Source organism: Schistocerca gregaria, chromosome X (assembly GCF_023897955.1).
Source record: "Schistocerca gregaria isolate iqSchGreg1 chromosome X, iqSchGreg1.2, whole genome shotgun sequence".
Lineage (NCBI taxonomy): Eukaryota > Metazoa > Arthropoda > Insecta > Orthoptera > Acrididae > Schistocerca > Schistocerca gregaria.
In genome coordinates, this window is record NC_064931.1 from 854679051 (window position 1) to 854698028 (window position 18978).

At 38.7% G+C, this 18978-nt stretch overlaps 1 protein-coding gene across 1 annotated transcript in view; it reads left to right on the top strand.

Annotated features, from left to right (window-relative positions):
* LOC126298614 (uncharacterized) overlaps nucleotides 1-17834 on the top strand; it is a 421534-nt gene extending 403700 nt beyond the window's left edge. The window contains 2 exon segments of the mRNA XM_049990020.1: nucleotides 8541-8603; nucleotides 14011-17834. Coding sequence (XP_049845977.1) covers nucleotides 8541-8603; nucleotides 14011-17258 — 3311 coding nt within the window. The 3' untranslated portion in view covers nucleotides 17259-17834.
* Nucleotides 17835-18978: the final 1144 nt, after the last annotated feature.

The following is an 18978-nucleotide window of genomic DNA, read 5'->3' on the forward strand; positions in this document are numbered from 1 at the left end:
GCCAACAATGGTGTATGATTCTTATTCCCTTCTCCGAATAATTTTCTTTATACAGCTTTTCTAAATGGTCGTACTGTTAGCGGTTCCCTTAAAATAGCATTCAGTGCTATCGTAAAGATTAGATTTTAAGTGGATTATCGACAATACATATCCACTCTAAATTGCTGAGGGTTCATAAGCAGTCTGATTCTTCATCTTCAACATTTATGAAACAGGCGGCTGAATTCAAACATGGCCGTGCATCTCATGAAAATGATCCACGTAACGGTAATCCAGAATTGCGACCATACATGGAAACATCAAGAAAGTGCACAATACTGTATTGTACAAGGTGATTATCATTAAACTTTCGCTGTTGAGAGACTCCGATGAAAAACTAGTGACCCTAGGACAATTAAGCTTTGTGGAAACATTTTTAAGGACATGCGGAAGAGAATTAATGGATAAACCACTGCAAGAAACACATTTTAATTTTCACATGAGAGAGTAACATTTGTTAATTGTGTGCCATGTTTACGTTCCAGGCTACAAACGTTGCTCATTGTGACGATCATCTGCGCGCATGACAGCCTGGAACAGCACTAGAGACATTATTTGACAATTGTTAGCAACACTTTTTGAACAGTGGGCTGTGGAATGTTCAGCTGTGGTGAAACATCTCATGCAATGCTTGGAAAACACACATCTCGCCCAGTATTCTCAGCCATGGCAGTACCAGCTTCTTCAATAATTTGTGACGTAGTTGATCATCGACCTCTCCCAGGGGCATTTCAAAAACCCCAGTTAATTCAAACTTCTTAATTATGTTCTTCAACCCCAGTGCGGAGAAAGGACGTCTCCATATTCCCTTAATACATCGATACTCGCGAAGACCAGCAGAACTATTGCTATTGTTTTGATTATTATTATTATTATTATTTTCGTTTGGCATCAAGGATACATTACTTGAATTGAACAGCAATGATGTTACTGGTAACACAATATGCATATACTACAAATAAAATAGATTACATTCATTTATGGTAATAAAAGTCTTAGATTAGATCGATAAATCATTAATATTCATATGGATAAAAACACTAGGATGGGTTACATGTAAAAGAGAAAAAGTGGTTTTTATAAACAGTAATATTGACAAACAGAGCTTCAAGTTGTAATAAAAACTATAGGTTAATATCTAAAGTATCCAGCCAGAAGATTGCTTCCTCAGAGACCTCATGTATGCTGGTCAGAGTTCCAGCATATTTCCGTAGGGCACACTCTGTGACTATGTGGTGTATTGTTTGTCGTTGGTGTCCGCAGTCACACTTGGCGCTTTCAGCGAATCCCCACTTATGCTTCAAGTCCTGCCATCTTCCGTGCTTGGTGCGTATTTGATTTAGTGTGGTCCACGACCTCCTAGGTAAATGGGATCCAGGAGGGACTCGTGTAGGATCAGCAATGAGACCTGCAGAATCTGGATTGGCTGCGAACCATTCTTCCCGCCATGCTGTTTCTGGTTGGAATCCTTCAGAAGTAAGCCTTTTTCCAAGTCTCGAGGAGGGTTTCCTGGACTTAAGACGTTGACTTTGAGTGGCATCACAGTCCTGATGTAGTGGTAACTCGGGATTCTTGGAGCATTTCTCCCATTCCCTTTTCAACGCTGCTTGACCTCGTAACTTCGGTGGTGCAATATTAGACAGAACAGGTAGCCATTCTGTGGGTGTGGATTTTATTGTCCCGGATACGCTTCTCATGGCTACATTCAGCTGCGTGTCTACCATGGTTGTGTGAGCGCTGTTCAGCCATACTGGGCTGCAATATTCCCCGACAGAGTATACAAGTGAGAGGGCAGTTGTTTTGAGTACTGATGCCTTAGCTTCCCAGCTTGTTCCGGAGAGTTTGTGTAATATATTGTTTCTGGTTCTCATTTTTAAAGCTGTTTCAGTTAGGTGTTTTCTATATGTTAGCGAACGATCCAAGGTCACGCCGAGATATTTTGGGAATGGGTTATATAACAGCAACTGATTTCTAAAGGAAATTTGCGGTTTATAGTGAGCATGCCCATTACTCAAATGGAAGGTGGAGGATTCAGTTTTATTTCTGTTTACTTTGAGTTGCCATTCATTAAAAAATTCGTCTAGAATTCGCAGATCCTCAGTGAGAGTCATTTCTGAAGTTGTAAAATCGTTAGCCTGCGTCACCAAGGCTATGTCATCAGCATAGATAAATGTTCTTGCTTTCGTTTCTGGCAAGTCAGCGACATATAAATTGAAAATTATGGGAGCCAATACTGTTCCTTGTGGTAGTCCGTCATTTAAATTGTATACCTCGCTTACTTGACCTTTTAGGTGAACTTGGAATTTTCTGTTGGACAGCATGTTATGGAGTAGTTGTGCAATTCTTTTACATGGAATTATTCTTAAGAACTTAAGAATCATGCCTTTCCGCCACACTGTATCATATGCTGATCTTAGGTCAATAAACACGGCCATTGTTTTCTTCAGGTCTTCGAAGCCCTTCTCTATGTATGTTGCCAACGCTAGCACTTGATCGCTACAACTGCCGTCTCGTCTGAAGCCAGCCTGTTCTACAGGAATGTGTTTCAGGATAGTTGGTGCAATTCTGTTATAGAATACTCTCTCCAGCAGTTTATAGCAGACACTTAAAAGTGCAATGGGTCTATAGTCTTCAGGATTGTTACCAGATTTTAACGGTTTCAGGATGGCAATTATTTTAGTTTTCTTAAAAAGATGTGGCAGTCTTCCTGTTGCGAGAATTTCATTAAACAGTGCAGTTAGCCACTGCACTGCACCTTGGCCAGCATGCTTAAAGAACTCCGGGTATATACCATAACAACCAGCCGCTTTACCAGGTTTCAGAGTATCTAGGTCTGAAACAACTTCGGCTGCAGAGATTTTCTGTGCAAATTCGGAAGGCTGTGCTTGAGACATTTTAGACTTTAGCACATGTTTTATTTCTTTGGCTTTCTGTTTGTTGTTGTTGCTTGGTGTTCTTGTTATATTAACAATCCTGGCTGCTATGTTGTTAGGATTTATTTTGTCTGATAAGATATTAACTTTTGTGACACTGACAAGCTTTCTTAATAAATTCCATGCTTTCTTACTCGAGTGTTGGAAAGACATGTTTTCAGTTAGTTCCATCCATTTCTTTTGCCTAGCTGAATCTAGAGCCGAAATCCATTCATCTGCTACCTTGGTGTCTCGAGTCGTTTTAAATTCGTCACACAATTCTTGACATCTAGGGCTCTATCCAGGAATGTAGTTCTCTCTGTAGCCTCTTGGAATATGTTCTCTGGCAATGGAATGAATTAGTCTAACAAAGCGGTCATAGTGCCTAACTTTAGGTGGAATAAACTGAATAATATGATCAACCTCTTCAGAGAATTTTTCCCATTTGGCTTTTTGGAAGTTCCACCGTGGCTTTGCTATAGACTTCACAACTGGGATTTCGAGTCCAATTTTCACCAGTACAGGTCGGTGTTGGCTTCTAGGGAAATCACTGAGCACCTTCCTGCTGCTCTGCAAGGGTAATCCTTTGTTGTTAGTAGTAACGAAACAGAGATCGGGGGTGTAGTCCTGAGCCCATCTAGCTGAGCGGTATGTCCCTTTGCCCTTCCCGTCAAATAGTAAGAAAAGGCGTTCCATTTCAGCCCATTCTGATACTTTCTCACCATCTTTATTCGTGGTTCTATAGCCCCATTGTGTGTTATGGCTGTTGAAGTCTCCAATTACTATTACTGGATCTGGCATATTTTGAGCAGCTTCATTTACCCATGGTTGTGCTGGGGGCTTATAGATGTTCACAATCTCTGTGTTGGCGACTTTCAGCCTGATGGTATGGATGTTATTTTCCGTTTTTGTTTGGACATCTGTTACCTCTTCAACATCATTCTTGATATATGTTGCAGATCCGTAACTTGCATGGTATGTCGCAGCAGCTAACGTGTAGCCAGGGAGCTTACACCTGGAATGAAGTTGGGTTTCGTCTGAGCAGTGGGTTTCCTGTAGTAGAACAACGTCCACCTTGTTTTCAAACAATATTTGAGTGAGATACTCACTTTTTGCTCTGCTTGTTCCCACTATGTTTAGCTGTAAGACCCGGAGGGTATTCCCTAAGTCCTTTGTCAGGTAGTTCTTGGCAGAACTGTTTTGCTTCATTGCTATGTATCCTCTAACAGCTGGGATATCCTAAGGTAATTTGCAACGACCAGAGGTCCAGCAGCCTATATCTGTAGACTATTTAGCCGTAACTTAGTTACGTTGCCCTGTATATGTGAATATCGCTATCCCATGACTTTTGTCACCTCAGTGTAATTAAACCTTCGCTTCGTGAGCCAGTATAGGCGGCTGGGTGCCATACGTTATAGGAATGGTGTTCTAACAGTGGATCTGCAGCATTTGCGTTGCTAGTATGTTAGTGTCATGATCTGCTGTTAGGCGCCGATAATGGTACGGCGACATGGGGTTGAAACTCAGGCATCAGGGTACACCATTTGGAGGCTAGTCTACTTTGTACCCCATTGTTTTGATAAAACAGATTTACGAGTAAAACCCTGCTCACCTGTACACACCCATGTTGACTGTCCGTAACTGTAATGCACGCTGATGCCTGAGTTTCAACCCCATGTCGCCGTACCATTACAGCAGATCATGACACTAACATACTAGCAACGCAAATGCTGCAGATCCACTGTTAGAACACCATTCCTATAACGTATGGCACCCAGCCGCCTATACTGACTCACGAAGCGAAGGTTTAATTACACTGAGGTGACAAAAGTCATGGGATAGCGATATTCACATATACAGTTGGTGGTAGTATCGTGTACACAAGGTATAAAAGCGCAGTTCATTGGCGGAGCTCAGATGACTCGTGTAAAAAGGTTTCCAACGTGATTGTGGCCGAACGACGGGAATTAACAGACTTTGAACACAGGATGTTAGTTGGAGCTGGACACATGGGAGGTTCTATTTCCAAAATCGTTAGCGAATTCAATATTTGAAGATCCACAATGTCAAAAGTGTGCTGAGAATACCAAATTTCAGGCATTAGCTCTCACCACGGACAAAGTAGTTGCCGACATCCCTCACTTATCGTCCGAGAGCTACGGAGTTGGCGTAGGGTTGTCAAAGCTAACAGACAAGCAACACGACGTGGAATAACCGTAGAAACCAATGTAGGACGGACGACGAACGTATCCGTTAGGACAGTGCGACGAAATTTAGCGTAACGGGCTACGGCACCAGACGACAGACGCGAGTACCTTTGCTAACAGTACGACATCGTCTCCAGCGCCTCTCCTGGCTCGTGGCCAGGACCCTAGACGTCTGGAAAACAGTGGCATGGATAGATGAGACCTGATTTCAATTGATAAGAGTTGATGGTATTGTTCGAGTGTGGCACAGACCCCACGAAGCCATGGACCCAAGTTGTCAATAAGGCACTGTACAAGTTGGTAATGGCTCAATACTGGCGTGGGTTGCCTTTACGTGGAATAGATTGTATCCTCTGGTCCAACTGAAGCGATCGTTAACGGGAAGTTTTTATGTTCGGCTATTTGGAGACCAACTGCAGCTATTCGTGAACTTCGTGTTCCTGAACATCGATGGAATATTTATGTAAGACAATGCGCTATGTCACTGAGCCACAACTGTTCACGACTGGTTTGAAGAACATTCTGGGCAGTTCGAGCAATGGTTTGCCCAATAGGCCACCAAGGTCACCTGACATGTGTCCCATCGAATATTTATGGGACATAATCGAGAGGTCAGTTCGAGCACAAAATCTTGCTCTTGCAACACTTCACAAGTATGGACAAGTATAGAGGTAGCATGGCTCAATATTTCTGCAGAGAACTTGCAATGACTTGTTGATTCCGTGCCACTTCGAGTTGCTGCACTACGGAAGACAAAAGGAAGTCCGACACGATATTAGAAGGTAGCCCATGAATATTGGAAGTCCGACATGATATTAGAAGGTATCCCATGACTATTGTCTCGTCAGTGGATAACTTCCCTATGTTATTACGAATAAAAGACTTGTGGACTACCTGTCGCCATAGGCATATTAGAAGCAGGATTACGAGACATTTTATACTGGTAATTAAGCAGAAGAGGCTTTGTGTCAAATACGTGCTGCATTTGTACTGTGTTGACCTAAATCAGACGTGGAAACAAATTTCCTAATGAATTTCATAGCAATATTTGGACCGTTTTAAAAAGAATAAAGTTCATTTTCTGCTTTTTTTGTTGTTAGGGTAACTAGTGGGTCCACTACTTCACTCTGTAGAAAAAAGTCAGATGTACGGCATTGTTGCCTGGGAAAATCCGAGGGGTTACTGAGCCACCTAAGTGGACAGGATTTTCTTCCTCCCTTTGTCATTCTGCATGAGAGTTGTGTCTTCAGTGTATCTACTGAGTGTGTGTGACTGTAACATGTGTGTGTACACAGGATGATTTTGCTAAATGAGAACAAACTGCCTCAAACAATCTCTGGGAGGATAAGAACAAAAAGATCATGTGAGCATATGGCTGGAAAAGCGTTACAAGGGAGGTACACCCACTTGCAGGTGAAAATAGAGGATCGTTGTCCATAATTACAGTATTATCTATAGACTTGTCTCTGAGACGATGGCTTTGTGGCCGGTTCGTCACACAGGCCACTGTGGTGCTGGAATTTCTGTCATCGGACCTGTCCACAGATGAGGCTACCTTTACGAGAGGCGGTACTGTCAACCTTCATGACACCCACCAGTGGGTGGCAACGAAATATCAACACAGATTGAGCCTCAGTGTGTGGGCGGTGAGTATTGGCGACTGTTTCGTGGGACCAATCAGATCTGCACCTCCTGCGAGTGACCCTGCCTGTCTTGCTAGGGTGGTAGAGAGGGTAAAGTGGCTATTACATGATGGTGCGCTGGCTCACTGCGAGGTAAAACACTATAACTGGCAGAACATTCCCGCTTGGCTGGTGTGCTCTCACTTGTGCTTTCAACCATCGAAACTTTCACTGCCCATGATCTTTTATCTTCACTTTCAAGTAGGTGTACCTCACCTGGAATGCATTTCTGACCATGGTGCCATATGACATTACTCACCACGTATCTCCTTATGGATAATGTCCTCCAATTTGTCTCCATTTCACAAAATCACGCAGTGTGGTGTGATGTCATGTGTTGTATGAGGATGAGAGAAAATGAGATGAAAGCAGGTCACAGTATATAGCACACTCCTGACGGATCACAGACAGTGATCCGTATCCTCACTTCGTGAGACACTGGGGAGAAGCTTGGAATTTAATCCAGCACTTTGGCACAAACGCTGACGACTGAGAACTGCCCTCGCTGGTCAAATAGTGGCGATAAACATTTATTGCACCACCAGGATTCCAACTGTCTACCTCCAGGTCGAACATCACTGCACAGGCGTGCGTTAGTGTCCTTGGCTAGTGGCACTGTACCTACTGGTCTTTTCTTAGATACAGAGGGGAATCATATTGTCGATTACCTTGTAAAGGGCAAAACAATAACTGATCAGTGCTACACAAGTCACTGCGGCAAAATGGATGAAAAAATGACTGATACGAGGTGTGCAATGCAAAAGGCGAAAAATCATCTCCATCAGAACAATGTACGAATCCATAAAGGTACTTTTTGAACTGAAATACTGAACCAATTGGAGTACGGGTTGTTGGAACCTCCACCTCATTCCCCAAATGTGGCAGCCACAGGACCATCACCTGCTGCAAAATCTACAGAATAGGCTGTAGCAGTAGAAAATGGGTTTTTTGCTGACTTTGAGAGGGACAACCCACCTGCATAACCAAGGTTACAGTTGTACAGCGGTTTTTAACAAAGAGGTTGAGAGTTTGCATCTAGATGATGTAAGGAACTATTTTGTTGGCAAGGGTCGGAGCATAAAGTTCATGATCACCTGATTTTGCACCAAGGTCCTGCCTGCAGTCTCTCATGGAATGAATGCCCGGGACACTGTCAACCAGTTAGATGGAGAGGTAAAGCTCAGCAGCAAGCTCAGTGGCAATAGAGAGAGTGCTACGTGTGCCGCTAGGTGCCTCAGTGGATACTGGATTGCAAATCTGAATGCTGGGAATTTGATTCTCAATTCTAAAATCTTTTCTGTCATTTATAGTCTTTTTCGTCTCTAGTGATCATTAGTTAATGTTAAGAATGCCAAGTTTCTTCTAGAACTAAAAACAGTTTAAGTAGATAGAAACGTGAACCCCTCTCCTTCTACATTCTAATCCAGGGCCTCCTCATTCAGAATGTTCCATCACACCATGTCTAGTGAAGAATACTCAGTAAATAATTGTCATGATCAAAGCTACCTCATGTTGAAGACTGCCTTCCTCCTACTTTATTTTAAATTTGATACAAGTTGGAATACTCACTGTGAGCTTAAGTTAAAATGTGTGGTTGTTATCTAGATGTAATATCTGTATGTGCATAAATGTTATTTAACTTATAACTGTTACTAAATACAGGATTGTATATTGTATGGTATTTTCGCCTTTTTTTACAGATATGAATGATGAACCTGGATTTGAGCCCCTTAAAGTACGCCGTTCAAAGAGACAAGCCGAAGGTAAATACCAGCAGATCAATATAATGCATTTCAGTGTAATATAAGATAAAAGTTGCTGTAAATGTATCCTCTTATGTGTCTACTGCAACACAAATAATTTACAAAAATTGAAAAAATTATCATATAGCATCAGTAGTAGGCTACAGTAAACTAAAGCCTCTAAAAGTTGAAGCATGAATTATATAACAAATCAACCAGTCATGTAACGCTGATTATTCAAATATAACCTTGCCTACAAAAGTTCTTTGTAAATTGTAACATCTAAAGATAAAAATTTAGTAAGCTAAAATTGCCTATTGCAGAGAAAAACCCTCACCAACAGTGAATGAGTGACTGTCGACTGAGGCTGCTACTTTCTATGTGTAAGTGACCAAATCTGAAGACTTGCATGCAGCACCATTCCAAGTAGAATAGACAATGCCTCTGAGACTATGACATGAAGGACAAAATAACACGGGACTTGACTAAAAACAAATGTACTGTAATTATGCTTGCACCATGATAACTGAAACGTAAATATAATATTTTTATTGCCAATAATAAGACTTGAGGGAGTGATGGAAATGTAAATAGAACCATATTCCTCAACACTTTTGAGTATCTTACCAAAAGACTTGTAAATCTATCCCTCGTGTGGTTGAGATACTGCTACATAGCGAAATCCTGACACTACTTCTGTTAAATACCTGCTGAGCAATATAAAATCATAAACAATAAATTACTAATGGTTTTCCACTACTTTCATCTTATTTTTCTTGGGATCTTCAAAATAGTATGAAATACTATGGATTGTGGACTCTTATTTCTTTCAATTTTTGTCTTTTTTCTTTCTGCTGCTATAGGCTTAATGTGTTGGTGAAGTTGGCAGACAGTATTTTGAATCACTGTATGCACAATATGATGTCTCTTACCTCTTATAGCTGTAATACATACCGAGCTCTGCAAATTTGAGAGAGATCAAGGAAAAAAATTGGTAATGGATGTGATCAAGAAGCAATCACACTATTAGTAGAATAAATCTTTCACTTGATAGTGGAGTATTCACTGCTTGGAAATTTTCTGAGAGACTGAAATGTGTACCAGACCTGAACTCAGACTCAGAACTGTACCTTTAACAGGCAGTGCTCTTACCGAGTGACCTTACTAGGCCTGGATGGCAGAATTCTGTGTTTGAGTGCTGGTCTGGCACCTTTTTTTAAACCTGCCATGAAGTTTCACTCTCACTCATAGTTTGAAGGCATTTACAGATTCCAAAGTAAAAATAAATTAGAAAAGCCCCATAGCTATAGAAATCGAGGTTCTCATGAACATGGTTTCTTTGTGTTAAGCACTGTGCCATCTCACTAGCACTCTTTTTTGTCCGAAAGAAGTCAAATGCATGTTCTGTATGGTAAGAGCGCCTACTATTTATTGGGGACTCGATCGAAGAGCTTTGAAATATGGCTTCAACACTCCTTCAAATAACCTAGAACCCTGCACTTGTTCACTTTCATTGTTTACTCTGCATCAGAACCATAACTGACAATCCACTCAGACACAAAAAATAGCATGACACCGATCAAATACGCTGCACCATTTGAATTGAATTGACTAAGATTCTTTCCATCATTTTACAGAACCTTTTGCTCAAGTTATAGCTGCTGCACCTTACATTACGTCACTGCATCATTTTTGTTGAGTCATTTTGATCATTTGCACAGATTTTTTTCCTTGCTGATTGGCAATGTTCTGATTATAATTTCAGAAATGTAGGTACGTTAACTGATTCTTCTGTCACTTCTTGTAGTACAACTTTATAATTATAAATGAAAAGGTCAATATTGTGTATGCTCTACAGTATCAATTTATTTTTCTAACCATTTCTCAGCTTGCAAGGTCAGCATCAGATTTTAACTGTCTGCCATCACCACAGAAAGTATAATAATCATGAACAACATTGAAAAAGATGTTACACATCAAGAATGAGGTATGAGCACAGATAAAATATCATCTTTGACAGTTGAGTCATAATGCAATAAAAATGTAAAAGTTAAACTATAAATAAGTATAAAGGGGACAAACCAGAAAAACATTAATGCTACACTTGGAAAAATTGTATTGATACAACAATTTAAATTAGCAGTTCCTGCAAAGTAAAATTAATACATAACAAGAGAACCGAAAAGTAGCTTGTAGAGATACTACATATAAAACTGGCCACTTAGGCATGCTTCTGCACTACTATTCCCAGTTCCAAGGGACTCTGTGTAAATAGTTAAATAGCTTACCCAAGAGGTCTTCTCTAAGCCCATACTTTCTTGAACTATTCATCATTAATTTGAACAACATTTATTTGAATAAAAAATCTTTCAGTGCAATACCACACACTGCTTCAGATATACAGATGGTGTTCTGTGTATGTGGACAGGAACTACAAGACACCTCAACACATTTTTTCATAACTTTAACAGTCAACAAGAAGACAATCAGTTCACGACAGAGATTGGCAACAAATCCATAAAATTTCTCAGTCTAACTATTGACATCAGTACATCTACATGACTACTCTGCAATTCACATTTAAGTGCTTGGCAGAGGGTTCATCGAACCACAATCATACTATCTCTCTACTATTCCACTCCCGAACAGCGAGCGGGAAAAACGAACACCTAAACCTTTCTGTTCGTGCTCTGATTTCTCTTATTTTATTTTGATGATCATTCCTACCTATGTAGGTTGGGCTCAACAAAATATTTTCGCATTCGGAAGAGAAAGTTGGTGACTGAAATTTCGTAAAAAGGTCTCGCCGCGCCGAAAAACGTCTATGCTGTAATGACTTCCATCCCAACTCGTGTATCATATCTGCCACACTCTCTCCCCTATAACGCGATAATACAAAACGAGCTGCCCTTTTTTGCACCCTTTCGATGTCCTCCGTCAATCCCACCTGGTAAGGATCCCACACCGCGCAGCAATATTCTAACAGAGGACGAACAAGTGTAGTGTAAGCTGTCTCTTTAGTGGACTTGTTGCATCTTCTAAGTGTCCTGCCAATGAAACGCAACCTTTGGCTCGCCTTCCCGACAATATTATCTATGTGGTCCTTCCAACTGAAGTTGTTCGTAATTTTAACACCCAGTACACAAATATATTGTTGAAAATCTATAGAAAACTACAAATACAGACACAGAAACACCTTCTCACTCCCAACACCTCGTAACTCACAAACACACAACTTTCCACTCAATGGTGCACCATCTCTTATCTGTTTCCATATCCAAAGAACATTTCAAAGCAGAATTAGACACAATGAAATGTACTGCCTCAACCAAAGGCTATACTCCTTATCCCAACTGACTACATCTTGCATTCTTTTTCTTTCTGGTGCCCTTTATCCAGCCAATGTTGAGTCAGGACTGTTATGATTCTTCTCCAGTTTCATGGAGATATTATTACAGTGTGGTTGTCATTCCCAAAATAATTTTAAAGCTACTGCCTGTGTAGTAATCAGACGGTCTTGTAATCGTATGGTCAAATGTGACATTGTTTTATAAAGTGTTTGCACCTCATGTATTTGAGGTGGGATATGGCAATGAGCCCAGCATTTTTCTAGATGGATGGGGAAAACCACCTAAACACCACATCCTGGCTAGCCAGCACACTGGGCCCAATCATTAATATGCAAGACTGATTAGATCCAGGGCCAGCACTCCTCCCCTGTCCTAGAAGTGGGTGCTTTAATGCCCTTGGCTATCCAGGCTGGTCACATCTTGCACTGAAAACAAAAATAGAAAATTATACCCCTCCTCTATGCTCTCTCTCTCTCCTGCTGCCTCCAATGTTTGCAGGAAGTGGTGTGCAATCCCACACCTAGGACAGAAATCACAGAGTTTAACCAGAACACTGAAATCCTGCAATTATAGAATTTCCTACTATATGAGGAACACAACAGCTCAGTGTATTTTCAGGGCAGATCACCTTTATGTTTAGTCCCTTAATCTCCATTCAACCAACCAGCCAACAAACCAGTATATTTTAAATTGCAAGATAAGATCCAATTAGTAGCGAACAGAGAGGTATGAAAAATTATTTGTCCTGGTTGTGACACTCAGGCAGACACATAGTAACTACGGTGGCTGAAAATGGATGCAGCAGGAGTTGCAGAATTATGAGTCCACATTTTCTGAGCATGTACTGAGCAAGGGGAACAGCTATCTGCCACAGTCCCATGTTCTCCAATTAGCAAACAAATGCCAAAACTTAATCTTTGTAAGCCCTGCAAATTAAGAAACATTTGATTCTCAGTCCTGATTTAATATTGAATAACAAAACACTGCTCAGTACTTCACCTCTTCTAAACTCCATTTAATCCTCACAGTTTTCCAATGCTTCTGTGCTGTCTACTCCACTCAATTCCTCCATTTTCCTGTATTTTACTGCAATTGTATATCTACTCCATATATTCTTTTATTTCTGTATCATCTTCCATACGGAATACCTCATCAAATTATTCTTAAGTATTATTGTTGCATACAAATTTTATTTTATTAGGATTGTTAATTTCATTTAAAATGTTATATAAGCCCTGTTTTTGCAAGTTTAGTGTCAATGTTTTTCTGGCTTGTTCCTTTTATATTTATTTACATTTTAACTTTAATATTTTTAATTGCATTACCAGTGCTGTGTCAAAGATGACATTTTCTCTGTGTTCATACCTTACTCTTGATGTGTAACATCTTTTTCAATGTTTTTGATGAATGTTTTACCTTTTTTGATGATGACAGTCAGTAAAAGGCCTTATAAGCTGAGAATCAATTACCAAAATAAATCAGTATTGTTAAACGTACACCATATCGTGATTTCCATTTACAATTTTTAAATTGAATTTCATCAGTACAGGAAAAATGAATTAGATCTGCCCCAAATTAATGATGATGGAAATTCATTCTTTGCATGAGTAGTTCATTTGCTCCAACTCACATAAATTTGTAAATACAGTACCACATTAAGTTGCTTTTCCTTTTAAAGTGACACTTATGGTTTTTGAACATTTTCTGTCATACTCCAGAGTGTTGTATCTTTCTCTACATACATTACGAATCTTTTGTAAATAAAGAATTTTAATAAAACTGTACAGTTGTCTCGCATGAATACAGATTTTTCTAACTGCATTTTCATAATAAGCATACTAATTATACAAGTAAAATATATGCTAAGATTATACATCTTGAAAACATAATACCTTTTGTTTTACCAAGCATAACCCAAATTTTTAATTCCAAGGCTCTCTGTTTTGCTTTTGAAGAAAAATACCACATACTCTAGTTACATATCTGCATAGAATTAGGATAAATTGTGTCACAGCTCAAGTACTATGAATGTTTAGTAGTTAAATTAGCCAATAAAATTGAAATATCTCATGTTACAGGTGCTGCAAGAAGTCCAGACTATATGGTAGATAGCTTGCCAGAAACGTCATTTACTTGTGAAGACAAGCCCTCAGAAGGCCTTTATGCAGATGTGGAAACACAATGCCAGGGGTTTCATCTCTGTCAGAAGGTGAAAGGTGTCATGACCCTAGTATCCACATTTGTATGCCCACACAAAACAGTTTTCAATCAGCGTGAGGGAAACTGTGACAACTGGGCAGATGTTGACTGCAGACTTTACTCACAACCTGAGCACAGCTTTATCAGGAAACAAAATAGGAAGCACACACATAACAAAAGGGATACAAGCCAAATATTGAAAGCACTAGACTTATTCACTTATTCCAGTGGTGAGTCTGACAATTTAAAGCAAAATATTTCATCAAAAATTCACAGTTTTAGTTCCAGAAGTAAGAATAATGCAACAAGTACACCAATAGCTGCAGGTTCCTTGCTCAGATACAGTAAGCCATCAAAAACATCAAGCAGTGAGAATAAGTTTGAGCAACGTAACAGAAGAAAATGGATGAAAATGGACCTGAAACTAGATTTTCCACCAACCACACCTTCATTTCACAAAAGAATAAAACATGAAGTTACTGATGAAAGCAATGAAACTGAGGAAGAATATTATGACTATATAGATGACAGTTATGAAGCTGACCTTGTACTTCCTGAAGAGGAAAATTCAAATTTGACAGCATACAAAGACTCCAGTAAGTTTGAACCTGATTACAGTACACATTTACATTCTAATAATGAAAGTATTGACACAGTAACAACAGATTTGGCCCATGCTTCTTCAGATGAGCTTCTAATAGCAGATAGCAATAAAAGTGATACAGATTCTAAGGGGACCATAACTACCTTGCCTTCCGTTAGCAGGTCCAGTAATAGTCAAGAAAATGTGAAAATTTGTGCAGAAAATGATACATGTGACTATAAAGATGAGTTGGAACACATAACAAACAAGGAGGGAACAGTTGCCAGTTCTAATCATACTCACAATACAGAAACCTCACTACATTCAGCAGAAGAGCAATTGGCCCATTTCCCCAGTAAAAATAATAAAACATCGGCACCCTATAATGACGAATATGAATATTATGATTACTACATAGAAGACATTGAAGACGAATCAGATGAAATAATTAATTACCCTATTGAACAAACAACAGTTTCTGGTCTGGCTCATGATAGTAAATCTTCCCCTGACGTTAATATTTCCATTCCACACTCACTTACATCTACTGAAAAATCAAACTCCTCTACAACTGAATTGACAGTATCTTATACAAAGTTACCTAGCACAGATACAAACGCAAGTGATGCTGAGGATAAATATAACTTACCAGCAGTAGAAATTGAAGAGGAACTTGAAATTACCCAAAATAAACACTTGGAAAGCAGTTTCCAGAAAGCCACAAGTGAACATGATGGTGAGAATAGCAAACATAAGAAATCTGAGAGTATCCCTGTGACTGAAAGTCCAGAAATATCTCTAGAGGAACCTATTTCACTTGTGGATGAGAAGTATGATTATTATGATTCTGATTCAAATGATGATGATGCTCAGCTTAATGTGACGTACAAGGAAGTTTTGAATATGAATTTTGGTTCCACTGAAAGGTCACAAAAAGATATAAGTGATGCAAAGAAAGAAAATGTCATGCATCAGCACAGCACAGAAGCCATTAATGAAACAAGCTCTTATGAAGATGTAAAAGACGTTACAGAAACTCAGGTTCCAGATATTGAGCATCTTAAACTTCCTGAAGTTACAAATTTTCACGAAGAGAGGACAGACCATTCCACCACCCTACCACCACTACTGGATCATGGTCACAAAATGGATATGGACTTGTTTTCTGGGCCAAATGTCTTACTAGAAAATGGCTTGCCTGTGGTTCTTAACACAACTCTGGATGTTCAAAACACTGGAAATTTAGTTTCAGAAAATGTTGCACAATTTAATGCAAGTAGTCTTCCACAATATACTGAAAAACACATAAAAGAATCTGATGAAAATAATAACCAGTTTCAAAATCCATTACAAAATGATGGTAAGGAAGCCAAAAGAAACAGTTCATCTGAAAATACAACGCTTCGTACTACAACTTCACAAGGTACTTCTACTCTTCAAATTCCTAACCTTTTTCACCCACCCAAGCCACACCTAGCCTATCATGGAAGACACTCAACTCCTCTGCTTCCCCCAGTAGTCATTCGATCAAAAGATGGTGCCAATCACAAATCTAGAGTTAGGAACAACAGACATAAAATGAAGAAAACACAAAATGATGAGATACATACAACTGAGACTTTCATAAAAAGTGAAAATGACCCTATTATATCAGTATCTGATAATTACTTTTCAACAGATAAGGAACTTATCCCAAATAAAGATGAGATAACATCAACAGACTCAACAAAGAACACAGGAAATATGTTAAGAATTTTAGGTACAGTGAATGAATTCAAAGTGGAACAAAAGACAGAGCCAATTTTTCAGCAAGATAGTTCCACACATCCTGAAGAATCCATTACAGTGGTGCCATCTACAGAAATTGCTCTTGGGCAGGCTGTATTAGAAAATGACTTCAGCGTAAAGACTGATGGCTTAGATAGCTGCAAAGGAAATGCTGGCTGTTTACATGTGCAAAGTCAGTATACAACCTTGTCTCCTCTCAGTTACAAGTTTCATAATAAACATACTGATCACTTATCACATGTATCTCAAACTGCTGGATTTCTATCTGAACACACTGAGAAGAACCTACAACAGCCAAACTCCCTTGAACAAAGTACTTTCCAAAAATTTAAGGGTAGTGAAGGGAAAACAAAGTCAGATGAACAAGTATTAGGGACTGACATTCCACCAACATCATCAGGAAATACTGTGGATTATGTAACAATAACACCCAAGGTACAGTCATTGAAAGATGCATCTGAAACAGTTACTACTGAATCTCTGTTTCCCACATACACACTATCTGCTATTAATGCCCAAACTAATCAAAAATCAAATCATGACAGTTCAAGGTTTGTGTGCTCCAGCAAAGAACTTTATCGCTACTATCCAGACCCATTAGACTGTCGTATCTTCCACTATTGTTCTCATGGTTTCCATAACCAACAAGTACTAGATTTCAGGTTCATGTGTGAAAATGGTACAGCCTTCAGTACAGACACTCAAAAATGTGAAAATGAAGAGGAAGTACAAAGCTGTTCCATGACTAAAAAATAATGTGGCCATTTACAGCTTACAGTCCTGTTGAAATACAAAATAAACAATGAAACTGAAGCTGATTATTATAATTGGCTTATTGTTGTGCTGATCTGAACTGTGTTCACAGCTACAATGGACATTAATTCAAAGTTGAATTAGTGTTGCTTTGATGACTGAAGTAATATATTCTTCTAAACTTATATTGTACATTATAAGTAATAGAGTTAAACCTTTTCTGGAAAACAGCATAGGATATTTCATGACAGCAGCAACAATACCTTGTATATTGTGCTGAAATGAATTTATCAAATAACTTCATTATTGAAGTTTTGTCTATGTGCTTTTCCGTAAAGGTTTTACTGTGTTACTAATCATTAAGCTTTTGTTTATATTTGTAGTAAATATTCATTAAATACTGTGAAAATGTGAATAGTGTTTCTTGCAAATGTCTGAACAATTCTAATGGATTTTTATAGGCCCTGACAGTTATGTAAATGTTTGAAATTTAAATGAAACAGGTTTTCTTTCCTAATGCTGTATTTAAAAGAAAAATTAATTTCATTATAAAATTGTGTATTATATGTTGAAAGATTTTCTCTTTGTTATCATTTTCATTATTTTTCCCATAGCTGAACTATGATGTTTTCTGTACCCACATAATCTATCCTTGGAGTGATATGAACTACTTTCACACCATGCTTTTGGAATACGTGATATAAAATGCACAACTGTAGAATTAAGTGTGTTTTCCCATGTGAGCAAATTGTTGATTCATCTTAAAAATGCTCTTGTGGTTTCCTGCTGTGCAAAGTCAGTCAAATCCATCTTTGTTCTCTACCTTGTGACTCAAAATTCATACTGAAGATGGAAGGAATATTTTCCATGAACATAAGAATATTTCTGGTCCGGACTACTGGTACTTACCTAGAATTACAACTTGCCTCCAGAAAACAATGGAGAAACACTTTTTTACATATCATTGTAATTGAAACTTATTTCAAATAGAAACATGGATACTGTATAGTTTGTTACGTCTCTCTAGGCTCTGTCTTTAGAACTGCATACATCATCTTTCATTACACCCAATATTTATTTTTCAAACCAAAGTTTCCTTAGGTAGTTATCTGTGGTAAGCTTGTATATATTTCACCTTTAAGGAAAACTCTTACAATTAATATATCTCTTTCTGATGAACGTTACAATTTACTTATTTAGTTTTCAATTTGCTTATTTATTTATATTCTAAGAGTTCAACTGTTACCTGAATTGCCAACTTCCCCAAGTAGAACAGTGTGAAGAACACTAACTGGACAGACAGGAATATGAACCAGACTGAGATTAAATTCACGTAGTGGATTAAAGACTGTTAGTCTGGTACATCAGCCAGCCTGAATGTGGCTATTATGCATTTTTCTACACTTATAAAGGCAACTGCTGGACTGGTCTCCAATCTCAGCTTTAGGAAATAAGATCAGAAATAGTCATAACACAGAATACTTACATGATTCACAGACAGACTGTACACTTGAATGAAGCTATCCTGTTGAGTGTGGCACCAGAGGGCATCAAACCACATATTTAAAGTAAAATATTTTTAAAAAATGCCAAGTCATGAAAACATATGATAGGATATATTCAAAGGGACATAGAACTGTTAGGATGCTATCCAGAATATTTGCAAACTGTAGTCAGTTCTGGTGCACTATCTAGATAAAGAGGTAATAAGTAAATTGTGCTC